Raw genomic sequence first — 16,422 nt, 5'->3', positions numbered from 1 at the left:
AAACCTCCTCTGCACTCCCTCCAAGGCCAAAATATCCTTGCGTAAGTACGGCGACCAAAACTGCACACAGTACTCCAGCTGCGGCCTCACCAATGCCCTATATAGCCGCAGCAAGGCCTCCCTACTTTTATATTCAATCCCCCTCGCTATGAAGGCCAGCATCCCATTCGCCTTCCTGACCACCTGCTGCACCTGCAAGCTGGGTTTTTGCGACTCATGCACAAGGACCCCGAGGTCCCTCTGCACCGTCGCCTGCTGCAGTTTTTCTCCACATAAGTAATAATCCTTCCTACCATTATTCCTACCAAAGTGGACCACCTCGCACTTGCCAACATTAAATTCCATTTGCCAGTTCCTGGCCCATTCGTCCAGCCTATCTAGATCCTTCTGCAGACTCTCCCCACCCTCCGCACAATTTGCCTTTCCACCAATCTCCAGTCTGAAAATTTTCCCTCCACCACCACCACCTGTCTTCTATGAGATAGCCAGTTACTTATCCAATTGGCCAAATTTCCTTCAATCCCACACCTCCTTACTTTCTTCATGAGCCTACCATGGGGAACCTTATCAAACGCCTTAATAAAATCCATGTATACGACATCAACTGCTGTACCTTTGTCTACACACTTAGTTACCTCCTCAAAGAATTCAATCAAATTTGAGAAGCAGGACTTACCCTTCATGAAACCGTGCTGATTATCCCGGATTAAGCTGCATCTTTCCAATTGGTCATAAATACTATCTCTCAGGACCCTTTCAGTTAACTTACCAACCACCGAAGAAAGACTAACTGGCCTATAATTACCAGGGTCGTCCCTATTTCCTTTCTTGAAGAGAGGAACAACATTTGCCAGTCTCCAATCCCCGTGGATAGTGAGGACCCAAAGGTCAAAGCTAAAGGCTCCGCAATCTCATCCCTTGCCTCCCAAAGTATCCTAGGATGTATCCCATCTGGCTCAGGAGACTTATCGACCCTCAGGTTTTTCAAAATTGCTAATACGTCTTCCCTCAGAACATCTATCTTCTGCATCCTATCAGCCTGTATCACGCACTCATCCTCAAAAACATGGCCCCTCTCCATAGTGAACACTGAAGAGAAGTATTCATTCAACGCCTCTCCTATCTCTTCCGACTCCATGCACAAGTTCCCACTACTATCCTTGATCGGCCCTAACCTCACCCTGGTCATTCTTTTATTTTTCACATAAGAGTAAAAAGCCTTGGGGTTTTCCTTTATCTGACCCACCAAGGACTTCTCATGTTCCCTCCTAGCTCTCCTAAGCCCTTTTTCTAACTCATTCCTCGCTACCAAGCGACCCAACAGAACCTTGTTTCTTCATCCTTACATATATTTTTTTTCTCTTGACAAGACATTCAATCTCCTTTGTGAACCATGGTTCTTCACTCGACAACCTTCAGATCCTTCAGAAATAGAACTACAGTGAATCCTATTCAAAACAGCACAAGGTTCTGAGCTGAACCTTCGTGAAACTCTGACAGAACCTAACTGGTCAGCGCAACATTGTGGGCCGAAGGGCCTGTTCTGCACTGTAATGTTCTATGTTCTAGAACCGGTTATGGAAAACAACACCAAGTATCCAGTCAACTTCTAGTTACAAATACCGGACAATGTTTGAAAAGTCGAAAAAACCAGACGTTACAACCAGTGCCGAGAAGCAGACACCCGAAGTTCATTGGCAATTGTTCAGCAAACAATCTCTAAACACCCGATTTCATGATTATTGTGGTTTGATTATGGTTCATGTTACATTTGTTTAAATTTGTTGCATGTTTATAATTGGTGGGGTGTGGGGAAGAGGAGAAATTGTGTGCTTTGATTTTGGAGAAGCAGCATTGAAGATGCACTGAGCACTGTGTAATAATTTCTGCTCAATGATTAGTGCAGGTAACTGTACAGAGTAAAGCAGCAGCCTGTACTGAATACATCTCATTAATAAAACTTCTTTAGTTTTGCAACTCTCTTGTTCCTACCATCAATTCTGCAGATACAACACTTTTTCAGTAGGAAGACTTTTAAGCTTTGTTTTAGATGAATTCATTTGCAGTTAGAGATAGAATGTTGGGGAGTGAACATCTCTCAACTATGCCAAAAGAAAGCTGGAGAGGACAAGGGAGCTACAAAGAACAAGATAAAATACAGACTACCAGGAACTGGGACAAGAAGAATACCTTAGGAAGACTGAAGTTAAGAGAACAGAAACCAAGAAACTGAACAGGATGCTGTACAGAAGATTCAAGGGAAAAGCAGATAAGGTAATCTGAGTGAAAGGGGCAGTTGTAGTAAGCAGGTGTACAGTATCTTGCAGACACAACCTCTTGGAAGAGAAAGCTAGCACGAGGGGGCATAGCTTTAAATTAAGGGGTGGTAGTTATAGGACGGATGTCAGGGGTAGTTTCTTTACCCAGAGGGTGGTGAGGGATTGGAATGCCCTGCCTGCTGCAGTTGTAAATGCGCCTAGTTTGGGGGCGTTTAAGAGATCCGTGGATAGGTTTATGGATGAAAAGGGATTGGTTTAGGTTAGAGGGTCATTGCTTTTTAACTGGTCGGCGCAACATCGTGGGCCGAAGGGCCTGTTCTGTGCTGTAATGTTCTATGTTCTATGTAAGGTTCCAGGTCCATACCCTTCAAATTCAATTGACTTGTGCTTCTGGCACGTGTTCAGTCAACATGCCAGTTTTTTTTTACATGAATGAAAGTCGCTAATTCTTGATTAAGATTTAGTATGAGTGGTACTGCATGGGTAACACACTATACTGTATATTCATGTTGTAAGAAACCACTGGAATGAAAACCATGACTGTTCATGGTTGCTTTCTATTTTATTTCTTGCTGCACTCTTACATTTTAAATTACATGAAAAATTTTTTAAGGGGCCTGTTTCCATGCTGTAAATCTCTGTGATTCTATTGCGTAATCAAAATGTTAGTAGTGTGTTGATTCAGTTTTTCCACCTACATTCGATTCCCTATCCCACGCGTATCACAGTAAAAGAACAAACTCCTCACTAAAAGGGTGAACATTTCAGGATAGAGTCAGTCACCTGCTGACATCCCATTCAAAGAGCTGGGAAGACAATATTCAGCTGTCACCAAATGGAGAAAGTTAGAATGTATTTTAGTGTTTGGGACCATTTAACTGTTAGAGTTATACAGTCTTACAGCACAGAAAGAGGCCCTTCAGCTCATCCTGTCTGCACCAGTCATCAAACACCTATCTATTCTAATTCCATTTTCCAGCACTTTGTCCACAGCTGTGTATGCCTTGGTGTTTCAACTGCTCATCTAAATGCTTCTTAAACATTGTGAGAGTTCCTGCCTTTACTTCCCTTTCAGGCAGTGAGTTCCAGACCCTCCCCACCCTCTGGGTGAAATTTCTTTCCCTCAATTCCCCTCAAAATCTCCCACTCTTTACCTTAAATCTATGTCCACTGGTATTGACCCCTCTACTAAGGGGAAATGTTCCTTCCTATGGACTCAATACAATGTCCCTCACAATTTTGTATACCTCATCATGTTCCCTCTTGGCCTTCTCTGTTCGAAGGTCAACAACCAGTCTAACCAGCCTCTCTTCATAGCTGAAACGCTCCAGCCCAGACATCATCCCGGTGAATCTCCTCTGCACTCTCTCCAGTGCAATCACATCCTTCCTATAGTGTGGTGACCAGAACTGCACACAGTACTCTAGCTGTGGCCTAACAAGTGTTTTATACAGCTCCATCATAACCTCATAAGAACATAAGAAGTAAGAGCAGGAGTAGGCCATCTAGCCCTTCGAGCGTGACCCGCCATTCAATAAGATCATGGCTGATCTGATAATGGTTCAAGTTCCACTTACCTGCCTGCTCCCCATAACCCTTAATTCCTTTGTCTATCAGAAACCTATCTACCTGTGACTTAAACATATTCAACAAGGTAGCTTCCACCGCTTATATGGTCAGAGAATTCCAGAGATTCACTACCCTCAGAGAAGAAGTTCCTCAACTCTATTCTAAACTGACCCCCCCCCCCTTATTTTGAGGCTGTCTCCTCTAGTTCCTGTTTCCTTTCTAAGTGGAAAGGATCTCTCTGCCTCTACCCTATCTAGCCCCTTCATTATCTTATATGTCTCTTTGAGATCACCTCTCAGCCTTCTAAACTCCAGCGAGTACAGACCCAATCAATCTCTCCTCATAAGCTAACCCCCTCATCTCCGGTATCAGCCTGGTGAACCTTCTCTGCACTCCCTCCAAGGCCAATATATCCTTTCGCAAATAAGGGGACCAAAATTGCACACAATGCTCTAGTTGCGGCCTCATCAGTACAACTGCAGCAAGACCTCCCTGCGTTTATATTCTATCCCCCTCGCGATAAAGGCCAACATTCCATTCGCCTTCTTGATCACCTGCTGCACCTGCAGACTGGGTTTTTGCGATTCATGCACAAGGACCCCCAGGTCCCTCTGCACAGTAGCATGTTGCAATTTTTCACCGTTTAAATAATATTCCATTTTACTATTATTCCTTCCAAAGTGGATAACCTCCCTGCTATTATATTCAATCCCTCCATCAACAATGAATAGTAGCAGCTGTGTATACCATCTACAAGATGCACTGCAGCAACTCGAAGATTCCTCAGGTAGCAGTTTCCAAACCCATGACCACTACTGTCTAGGACAAGGGCAACGGATACGTGAGAACACCAACACCTGCAAGTTCCCCTCCAAGCTACTCACCACCCTATTTTGGAAATATATCGCCATTTCTTCACTGCTGCTGGGTCAAAATTCTGGAACTCCCTCCCTAACAACATTGTGGGTGTACCTACACCACATGGACTTCAGCGGTTTAAGAAGGCAGCTCACCACCATCTTCTCAAGGGCAAATAGGGATGGGCAATGAATGCTGGCTGAGCCAATGAAACCCACATAACTAAAATATCCACTTTCTACCTCCCCAGTAATCTTCCCTTCTGTGAATGTGTTTCTACAGGTACTGGCCAAAATCCAACACTTTACCCAAGTGCCCACTACTGATATGTGACAGTGAATGTTGGCCAATTGTCCAACAAAACAAATCCCAATCACATCCTTGCCAGTATTTCACAGATGCAATCTTGCAGCAGGATCAGGATTCGAAGTCCCTGGCTTGTTATTTGTCATACCTAAATCATGGTTACTGAAATGAACTGTACAGATACATCTGAGGCCCATGCTAACTCAGTGCAGAATAAGGATCGATGCTGAGTCTTCTGGTAAGTAGGCTTTGGACGATGCTAGGTGATGCTGTATCCTTTCACTTGTGAGAACTTAGGAGAAATTAGAATTTAAAATGACCCATGTAGCAATCTGAAGAGGGAAAATCCACTTCAATAAATATTTCAAAGAGATATACGTACATTTTTCCTTCTGCTTCTGAGCAGGGGCTTGTGATCGTGAGCTGGCAGATGAGACAGGGCTGGCTAAGTCTGCATACATATTCTCAGAGTCGGCACTTCTTACAGAGCTGCTGCTTGATGATGCGCTTGACACAGACGACACACTGCTTACACTGAGCGACCTAAAACAAATTAATGCTTTGAATATTTCAATTTCATGTCAGACACTGAATAAAATACATTCTGGGTGTCAATGCTGGATGGGTTGTAAACTAAGGTCACTGACACAGTCAGTTCCTGAGTCACAGCGCGTAAACTGGTAGCCATGATGTGGAGATGCCGGCATTGGACTGGGGTGGGCACGATAAGAAGTCTCACAATACCAGGTTGAAGTCCAACAAGTTTATTTGGAATCAAGAGCTTTTGGAGCGCTGCTCCTTCATCCGGAGTATAATTTAGATAAGTGTGAGATTATTCACTTCGGAAGCAAAAACAAGGCAGCAGATTACTACCTGAATGGCTGTAAATTGGGAGGGGGGAACGTGCAGTGCGACCTGGGTGTTCTTGTGCACCATAAGAACATAAGAAATAGAAGGAGTAGGCCATCTAGCCCTTCAAGCCTGCCCCGCCATTAAGATCATGGCTGATCTGAAGTGAATCAGTTCCACTTTCCCGCTTTCTCCCCATAACCCTTAATTCCCTTGTCTATCAGAAATCTATCTACCCGTGACTTTAAGCGGGAAGAATCTCTCTACCTCTACCCTATCTAGCCCATTCATTATCTTGTAAGTCTCTATAAGATTCCCCCTCAGCCTTTTAAACTCCAACAAGTACAGACCCAGTCTATTCAATCTCTCTTCATAAGCTAACCCCCTCATCTCCGGTATCAGCCTGGTGAACCTTCTCTGTACTCCCTCCAAGGCCAAAATATCCTTCCGCAAGTGCGGTGACCAAAACTGCACACAGTACTCCAGCTGCGGCCTCACCAGTGCCCTGTACAGTTGCAGCAAGACTTCCCTGCTTTTATATTCTATCCCCCTCGCTATAAAGGCCAACATTCCATTCGTCTTCTTGATCACCTGCTGCACCTGCAGACTGGGTTTTTGCAAATCGTGCACAAGGACCCCCAGGTCCCTCTGCACTGTAGCATGCTGCAGCTTTTCACCCTTTCAATAATAATCCCTCCTATTATTTCTATTTGCTAACGTTTCACATTTGTTAACGTTAGACTGCATCTGCCAGGTCCTCACCCACTCACTCAGCCTATCCAGATCTCTCTGCAGACTTTCCACGCCTTCCACGCAATTCGCTTTTCCACTCATCTTCATGTCATCAGCAAATTTTGACACCCTACACTCAGCCCCCTCCTCCAGATCATCTATATAAATGGTAAACAGTTGAGGCCCCAGCACCGATCCCTGCGGCACTACACTAGTCACCAGCCGCCAACCAGAATAGCGCCCATTGATTCCAACTCTCTGCTTCCTGTTCGATAACCAATCCTCAATCCACGCTAACACCTTACCCCCAACTCCGTGCACCCTAACCTTCTGCAGCAACCTTTTGTGAGGCATTTTATCGCACGCCTTCTGGAAATCTAAAAACGCCACATCCACCGGTTCCCCTCTGTCTACTGCACTCGTCACATCCTCATAGAAATCCAATAAATTCGTCAAACACGACTTCCCTTTCACAAATCTGTGCTGCGTCTGCTTGATCAAACCGTACTCTTCTAGATGTCTTGCTATTTCTTCTTTGATGATGGATTCTAGCATTTTTCCAACTACGGACGTTGAGCTAACCAGCCTACAATTCCCTGCCTTTTGTCTGCTACCTTTTTTAAACAGCAGCGTAACGTTAGAAGTTTCTAATCTTCCGGCACTTCCCCAGAGTCCAGTGAAATTTGGTAAATAATCACTATGGCATCTGCTATAACCTCTGCCATTTCTTTCAGAACCCTGGGATGTATTCCACCTGGCCCCGGGGACTTGTCCACCTTCAGTGCCGTTAGTCTAACAAGCACTACCTCTCTAGTGACAGTAATTTAGGCCCTCATCTCCTACCATCCTTCTATCTTTAATATGCGGCAAGCTATTTGTGTCCTCCTCCGTGAAGATCGACACAAAAAACTTACTTAGAGCCTCAGCCATTTCCTCGTTACTCGCCGCTAAATCCCCCCTCTCGTCCTCCACGGGTCCAACATTCACTCGAGCCAGTCTCCTCTTCTTTATATATTTGTATTTACTATCTTTTTTTATATTTAGAGCTAGTTTAGCTTCGTACTCTATCTTTCCTTTCTTTATCGCTTTCTTAGTCATTCTTTGTTGTTTTTTAAATCTTTCCCAATCTTCTAATTGCCCACTATTTTTAGCCACTCTAAACGCATCAGCTTTTAATTTAATTCTCTCCTTTATTTCCTTTGATAACCACGGCTGGTTATCCCTTTTCTAACAGTCCTTCTTTACCATCGGAATATATTTCTGCTGAGCACCGAAAAAGATCTTAAAAATCCTCCACTGTTCCTCAGCCATCCTACCAACCAATCTGCGCCCCCAATCTACATTCGCCAATTCCGTCCTCATCTTATCATACTCCCATCTGTTCAAACAGAGGACACAGGTTTGGGACCCGACTTTCTCATCCTCCATCTGCATCAGAAATTCAACCATACTATTGGAATTTAATGTTGGCAAATGTGAGGTTGTCCACTTTGGTAGGAATAATGGTAGGAAGGATTATTACTTACGGGGCGAAAAACTGCAGCAGGCGACGGTGCAGAGGGACCTCGGGGTCCTTGTGCATGAGTCGCAAAAACCCAGCCTGCAGGTGCAGCAGGTGGTCAGGAAGGCAAATGGGATGCTGGCCTTCATAGCGAGGGGGATTGAATATAAAAGTAGGGAGGTCTTGCTGCAGCTGTACAGGGCGCTGGTGAGGCCGCAGCTGGAGTACTGTGTGCAGTTTTGGTCGCCGCACTTATGCAAGGATATTTTGGCCTTGGAGGGAGTGCAGAGGAGGTTTACTAGGCTGATTCCGGAGTTGAGGGGGTTGAACTATGAGGAGAGGCTGAATAGACTGGGCTTGTACTTGTTGGAGTTTAGAAGAATGAGGGGAGATCTCATTGAGACGTATAAGATGTTGAATGGGATGGATAGGATAGAGGTGGAGAGGCTCTTCCCGCTCAGAAAGGACAGTAGGACTAGAGGGCACAGCCTCAGGATAAAGGGGGGGGCGGTTTAGAACGGAGTTGAGGAGGAACTTCTTCACTCAAAGGGTGGTGAATCTCTGGAATTCTCTGCCCGTTGAAGTGGTGTAGGCCGCCTCGCTCAATATTTTTAAGATGCGGGTTGATAGGTTTTTGATAGGCAAGGGGATTAAGGGTTATGGGGAGAGGGCGGGAATGTGGAACTGAGCCGTGACAGATCAGCCATGATCTTATTGAATGGCGGGGCAGGCTCAAGGGGCTAGATGGCCTACTCCTGCTCCTATTTCTTATGTTCTATGACCACTCGTCCCAAGATGATCCCTAATTCTACCTGCCTCGTTACACAGTACCAGATCTAAGATAACTCGCTCCCTCGTAGGTTCCATTACATACTGTTCAAGGAAACTATCCCGACAGCGCTCTAAGAACTCTTCCTCAAGCCCACCACATCCAACTTGAGTCAACCAATCAATATGCAGATTAAAATCCCCCATAATTATCGCTGTTCCGTTTCTGCACGCGTCATTTATTTGCACGCCCCACTTCAAAGTTATTATTTGGGGGCCTATAGATCACACCCACCAGTGACTTTCTCCCCTTACTGTTCCTTATCTCCACCCACAATGATTCCACGTTTTGCTCTTTGGAGCCTATATCATCTCTCATTACAGCCCTGATATTATCCTTTATTAACAGAGCTACCCCACCTCCTCTTTCCTCCTGTCTATCCTTCCTAAAGGTCTGATACCCCTGGATATTAAGTTCCCAGTCCCGGTCACCCTGCAACCACGTTTCCGTAATGGCCACTAGATCATACCCATTTATGCTGATCTGCGCCATCAGCTCATTCACCAGTCATTGAAAGTAAGCACTGCTGTCACAGACTCACCTTTCAGGAACAGACACTGTACATGGTGGAGGCTGTGTTTAACATTAATGCCTTTATACAAGTTGGTGGACAGTCTTACCTCGATCTGTGGGAACCAGATGCAGATTGGGAACCAGATGCTGATGTTGACCGAGACGCTGAATGAGAATGTGACCGTGAACGAGAGCTTGAACCACTGTAGCTGCTGCCACTATCACTTGCACTGCCACTTGCTGTCCGCCTGCATGAGGACATTGAGTATTTAGGTTTCATTAAGCAACTGAAGGAAGATTTAAGATATTGACCTTTTCTGTTCAGACAACAATGCAAGAGAACAAAGAACATTTTAAATGTAGTTTCCTTCTATTGTAGCACTGTAACAGAAAATCGTGCATTTACACTTCATCTTTAACTACCATTTGGTGCTTCCCAATGTAATCACTATTCCTATACAGACAAATAGTGCAGCTAATGTTGTGCACAGCAAGATCACAGCAACAAGGATGATAAAATACATCAATTATTATGTTCATTGATGCTGCTTGAAGGACCACTGTGGGCCTTCCCTGTTCTTAGAACATAAGGACTAGAAGCAGGGGTAGGCTAATTGGCCCCTCAAGCCTGCTCCGCCATTCAATAAGATCATGACTGACCTTTCCGTGGACTCAGCTCCACATACCCGCTTGCTCACCATAAGTCTCAATTCCTTTACTGTTCAAAAATCTATCTTTGCCTTAAAGACATTCAACAAAGGAGCCTCGACTGCTTTACTGGGCAGGGAATTCCAGATTTACAACCCTTTGTGTGAAGAAGTTACTCCTCAGCTCAGTCCTAAATCTGGTCCCCCTTATTTTGAGGCTGGGCCCCTTAGTTCAAGTTTCATTTGCCAGTGGAGACAACCTCCACGCTTCTATCTCATTTATCCCTTTCATAATTTTATATGTCTCTTCTTTGAATAGTGCCATGGGATATTTTATGTCCACTTGAAAATGCAGATGGAGTTTTGGTTTGAAACCTCATAAGAAAGACCTTTGGCAGTGTAGCACTCCCTCACCACTGGAGCGTTAACTGGGAATACATGTTCGGAGTTTGAACCCACAACCATCTGAATCAAAGGCTAATGCAAGTAGTAAGATACAACTTGTGTTAACTTAACACAAGCTACTCCAGATGGGCAGAATTTCTATGAAACTTCCCACAGAAGACTGAATTGAAAGGAAATGCAGTAAATTTGACAGAAGCGGACAAATTGTCAAAAAAGTCTGGAACAACACCAGCCACTAACTTGGGTAGCAGGATTAAAAGAAACTGGACCAGAAGAAGCCAACAAATAGTTCTCCAACAACAGGCCAGCTGTTCCAAGACAGCACCAAACAAAATAGGATGGTTTTAGAGAGTTTTTGCTGTGCATTATCTTTGAGAGACTTGTTTTGACTTTTAACAATATTAAGTTATAAATGAGCCTATCCAAAAGTGATAATGCATCTAAATTGCCGTCAAACCTCCTTGGTGGGGTCCGGGGCTGTCGTTCTTTCTTTCGCCCGTCTCTGTTCTCAGTTGGTTTTGTGCCCTCTGCTGGGGTCTTTGAAACCTTTGCCCCTGTTGCGTGTCCTGCTGGCTGCGGTGAAGGCAGTTTCTTTACCGTTTTTTCACTGTTTGAGATAAAGATGGTGATGAGATTTTGATTGAAGCTTACCGCCGGAATTTTACTGTCCCACCCACCATGAGAATCAGAGCAGGCGAGGGGCAGAAAATGGGAAAGTCTGTTGACCTCGGGCAAGATTTACAGTTTTGGGACGGCTGTAAAATCCCACCCAATGAACGACAGCCAATTAATTACAAGCCCAACAGCTAAGCTGATTACTCACAAGTAAATGAACAAATAACCAAGCCAATTGCTGTTGATAACTGTTATCTGAACCGAGCAGGCTAAGAGTGTTTCCTGGTTTCACGTGCTGATTTGCAATACCAAAAACTAATCAGATCTAATGGAAAGCTTTCTTACAGTGAGAAATTCGACACTCCACTTGGTATCATTTACAGCAACTTTCTTGTGCATTAAGTATCTTAATAAACAACATTTCTAATGGACTGAAATGCAGCATTTGAATGTCTGGGAGATGGCGACAGGACAGCTCAACAACTCATCAAGGCCTGAATGCATGCTGCAAAAGAAAGTAGTTCAAATGTGAACCATGCAAGTAGTAATTACTCCCCCACATTAATTCTATTTATCGATCGACTACATTTAAAACTAGACGATCCTAGTAAATTATCATTACATCTCTAATGGGGCTTTGCAGCCTACTGATGTTTTAAATGAATTAGCAGTTTCAGGTTGTGAAACTGGAATATCCAACAGAATTACATCATTGTATAATTTCTGCTGCTTTGATGAAGTCATTCTGATTCACTGCAGTATTACTGCTCCAAGGTACCAGTGGAATGGATGGACTGGTGGCTGATGAAGTTCAATGCAGACTGAGAAATGAATTAAAAATATGGGAAAACAGTATAATACAGTGGGTATAATTTTAAAAGAAATAGAGGAGCAGAAGGACCTGGTTGTATATGTGCACAAGTCAATGAAGGTTGCAGGACAGGCTGAGCATGTGATTAATAGAGCATACAGTATCCTGGATCAGAGCAAGGAGGTTTTATTGAACTTGTAAAAGTCACTAGTTTGGTCTCAGCTGGAGTATTGTGCCCAGTTCTAGGTGCCACATCTGAGAAAGGATGTGAAGACATTGGAGAAAGTGCAGAAAAGATTCATGAGAACGGTTCCTAGGATATGGAACTTCAGTTATGAATATAGATTGAAAAAATTAAAACAGTTTTTCTTGGAGATGAAAAAGGCAAGAAAAGATTTGGTAGGAGTATTCAAAATCATGAGGTGTGTAGACAGAACAGAGGAAGAGAAACTGCTCCCATTCATGAAAGGATCAAGCACAAGAGGCACCAGATTTAACGTAATTAGTAAAAGAAGCAATAGTGATATGAGGAAAACCTTTTCACGCAATGAGGGATTGAGATCTGGAATGTACTGCCTGTGGTGGAGACAAGTTCAAAACAGTCTTATTGCTTTTGGAATATTATCCGAAAGGGAAGAATGTGCAGGGTTACAAGCAGCAAACAGGAAAGTGAAACTAGCTGGCTGCTCATTGGGAAAGTCAGTGCAGACATGACAGGCCAAAATACCATCTCCTATGCCATACCAATTCTGTTAATTCCTGATGCCAAGAATGATCCGAATCTTATACAAACAGGATATGCAAAAAATGTGCTAAATTAACCCTAGTGTCACAGGGATTAGTAGGGTAAATGTGTGGTGTTATGGGAATAGGGCCTGGGTGGGATTGTGGTAGGTACAGACTTAATGGGTCGAACGGCCTCCTTCTGTACTACAGGGACTCTGTGATAATTTATTCTATGGGGTGGTGGCCATTTAGCTCACGGTTCCTGTGTCGGCTCTTTGAAAGAGCTATTCAATTAATCCCACTTTCTATATGCTCCTTCCCCATAGCTTTGCAATTTTTATTAAGCATTTTATCAATTTGCTATGAAAGTTATTAAAATTGCTCCCATCAGCCTTCCACACAGTGCAGTTCAGGTCATAACTCATTCTGTAAATTTCATGTTCTTTTGCCATAATTAAATTTCGCCTTAAGCTTCTCTGCTTAAAAGAGAATAAGTCCAGTCACTCCACATAACTTAAGTCCTTCATCCCTGGTTCGATTCTAATAAATTTCCTCGACACCCTCGCCTAAAACCTTGATACTTTCATTAAGTGTGGTGCCCAGAAATGAACAAAATACTTCAGTTCGGGTTAAATGAATGTTTTATAAAGGTTTAGCAGAATATCCTTGCTTCTGTAATTTCTGCCTCTTTATTAAGTGAAGAATCCCATATGCCTTTTTAGCAGCCTTCTCTAATTGTCTTGGCATCTTCACACTCCTTTAATTCTATACCATTTAGTTCATATTGCCTCCTCTCATTCACCCTATCGATTCTATCTGTTGTGCACCTGCCCATTTCACTGATCTCGCTTGGGTCTCAGTGTTAAGAACATAAGAACATAAGAAATAGGAGCAGGAGTAGGCCATCCAGCCCTTCGAGCCTGCCCCGCCATTCAATAAGATCATGGCTGATCTGTCGCTGCTCAGTTCCACTTTCCCACCCTCTCCCCATAACCCTTAATCCCCTCTCTTATCAAAAACCCATCAACCCGCGTCTTAAAAATATTTAGCGAGGCAGCCTCCACCACTTCAACGGGCAGAGAATTCCAGAGATTCACCACCCTTTGAGTGAAGAAGTTCCTCCTCAACTCTGTTCTCAACCGCCCCCCTTTTATCTTGAGGCTGTGCCCCCTAGTCCTACTGTCTTTTTTGAGCGGGAAGAGTCTTTCCACCTCTATCCTATCCATCCCATTCATCATCTTATACGTCTCAATGAGATCTCCCCTCATTCTTCTAAACTCTAACGAGTACAAGCCCAGTTCATTCAGCCTCTCCTCATAGCTCAACCCCCTCAACTCCGGTATCAGCCTAGTAAACCACCTCTGCACTCCCTCCAAGGCCAAAATATCTTTGCGCAGGTGCGGCGCCCAAAAATGCACACAGTACTCCAGTTGCGGCCTCAGTTGTATAGCCCTATACAGCTGCAGCAAGACCTCCCTACTTTTATATTCAATCCGCCTCGCTATGAAGGCCAGCATCCCATTCGCCTTCCTGACCACCTGTTGCACCTGCAAGCTGGGTTTTTGCGACTCATGCACAAGGACCCCGAGGTCCCTCTGCACCGTCGCCTGCTGCAGTTTTTCGCCCCGTAAGTAATAGTCCTTCCTACCATTCTTCCTACCAAAGTGGACCACCTCACACTTGCCAACATTAAATTCCATTTGCCAGTTCCTGGCCCATTCGCCCAGCCTATCTAGATCCTTCTGCAGACTCTCCACACCCTCCGCACAATTTGCCGTTCCCCCAATCTTGGTGTCATCAGCAAATTTCGACACTCTACACTCGGTTCCCTCCTCCAGATCATCTATATAAATGGTAAAAAGCTGAGGCCCCAGCACCGACCCCTGGGGCACTCCACTAGTCACCATCCGCCAATCCGAATAGCACCTGTTGACCCCCACTCTCTGCCTCCTATTTGACAACCAATCCTCTATCCACGCTAACACCCTACCCCCAACTCCATGTCCCTCGACCTTCTGCAATAACCTCTTGTGAGGCACTTTGTCAAACGCCTTCTGAAAATCTAGAAAGACCACATCCACCGGCTCTCCTCTATCCACCGCCCTAGACACATCCTCATAGAACTCCAGTAAATTTGTCAGACACGACTTCCCTTTAATGAAACCGTGCTGCGTCTGCTCTATCAAGCAATTCCCTTCAAGATGCCTTGCAATTTCCTCCTTAATGACAGATTCTAACATTTTACCTACCACAGACGTTAAACTAACCGGCCTATAATTCCCCGCCTTTTGCCTGGCACCCTTCTTAAACAACGGCGTAACATTAGCCATTTTCCAATCATCCGGCACTTCCCTGGAATCCAGCGACGTTTGGAAAATAACCACCAAGGCATCCACTATCACCTCCGCCATTTCTTTCAGAACCCTCGGATGCATTCCATCCGGTCCTGGGGACTTGTCCACAATCAGCCCCTCCAGTCTGTCGAGCACCGCCTTTCTAGTAACAGTAATGTCATTAAGACCCTCCAGTCCTACCACCTTTCCATCGCTAACACCCGGCAAATTATTCACGTCCTCCTCCGTGAAGACAGAAACAAAAAAGTTATTCAATACCTTAGCCATATCCCCATCCCCTACCACTAGGTCCCCTTTCTCATCCTCTAAAGGACCAACATTCACCTTAGCCAGCCTCTTCCTTTTTATATATTTATAAAAACTCTTGCTATCCTTTTTTATATTAAGCGCTAGCCCAGCTTCAAAGTTTCTCCTACCCTTCCTTATCAACTTCTTTGTCAATCTTTGTTGACATTTAAACCTCTCCCAATCCTCTTCTCGCCCACTACTCTTAGCTACTCTAAATTCCTCCGCTTTTAGTTTAACACTTTCCTTCACCTCCTTCGTTATCCACGGCTTATTACCTCTCCTCCTACTATCCTTTTTAACCATCGGAATAAATTTCCGTTGAGCACCAAGAAAGATCTCCTTAAAGATCCTCCACTGCTCCTCAACAGACCCTCCCTCCAACGCGCTCTCCCAGTCCACATTCGCCAATTCTTCTCTCATCCTACCGTACTCCCCTCTATCCAAACAAAGGACGCGTGTCCGGGAACCCACTTTCTCCTCCTCCATCTGCACCAGAAACTCCACCATACAATGATCACTCTCCCCAAGAGGATCCTTCACCACAAGGTCCCTAATTCTACCCGCTTCATTACATAGCACCAGATCCAAGATAGCTCGCTCCCTCGTCGGCTCCAACACACACTGTTCGAGGAAACTATCCCGGCAGCATTCCAAGAACTCTTCCTCGAGCCCCCCGCGTCCAACATGGGTCGACCAATCAATATGCAGATTGAAATCCCCCATAACTACTGCTGTCCCATTCCTGCACGCCGCACTTATTTGCGCGTTAACAGCCCGCCCCATCTCCAGATCATTATTCGGGGGCCTATAGACGACACCCACCAGCGTCTTCCTCCCTTTGCTGTTCCTAATCTCCACCCACAACGATTCCACCCTCTGCTCCTTGGCTCCAATATCATCCCTTGCTACCAGCGTGATGCTATCCTTAATCAGCAGAGCTACGCCCCCCCCCCTTTTCCCTCCTGCCTATCCTTCCTAAACACTTGATAGCCCTGTACATTCAGCTCCCAGTCCCTGTCACCCTGCAGCCACGTCTCTGTAATGGCCACCAGATCGTATCCATTTGTGTCGATCTGCGCCATCAGCTCATCCACTTTATTCCGAATGCTTCGTGCATTCAGATAAAGTGCTTTCATCCCA

General features: G+C 44.7%; 1 protein-coding gene across 11 annotated transcripts in view; it reads right to left on the bottom strand.

Moving 5' to 3' along the window:
- zc3h18 (zinc finger CCCH-type containing 18) overlaps positions 1 to 16,422 on the bottom strand; it is a 179,616-nt gene that overhangs the window by 26,816 nt on the left and 136,378 nt on the right. For all 11 annotated transcript variants that reach the window (XM_080186637.1, XM_080186636.1, XM_080186640.1 and 8 more), the window contains 3 exons: positions 10,946 to 11,095; positions 9,544 to 9,684; positions 5,395 to 5,555 (listed from right to left, as the gene is read on the bottom strand). In XM_080186637.1, the coding sequence (XP_080042763.1) occupies positions 5,395 to 5,555; positions 9,544 to 9,684; positions 10,946 to 11,095 (452 nt within the window). The remainder of the gene's footprint in view (positions 1 to 5,394; positions 5,556 to 9,543; positions 9,685 to 10,945; positions 11,096 to 16,422) is intronic.

The sequence above is a fragment of the Carcharhinus amblyrhynchos genome, chromosome 4 (assembly GCF_965287045.1).
Source record: "Carcharhinus amblyrhynchos chromosome 4, sCarAmb.v2.hapA, whole genome shotgun sequence".
NCBI lineage: Eukaryota > Metazoa > Chordata > Chondrichthyes > Carcharhiniformes > Carcharhinidae > Carcharhinus > Carcharhinus amblyrhynchos.
The sequence above is the reverse complement of the archived record's forward strand: the minus strand, read 5'-3'. Positions and strand labels throughout refer to the sequence as shown.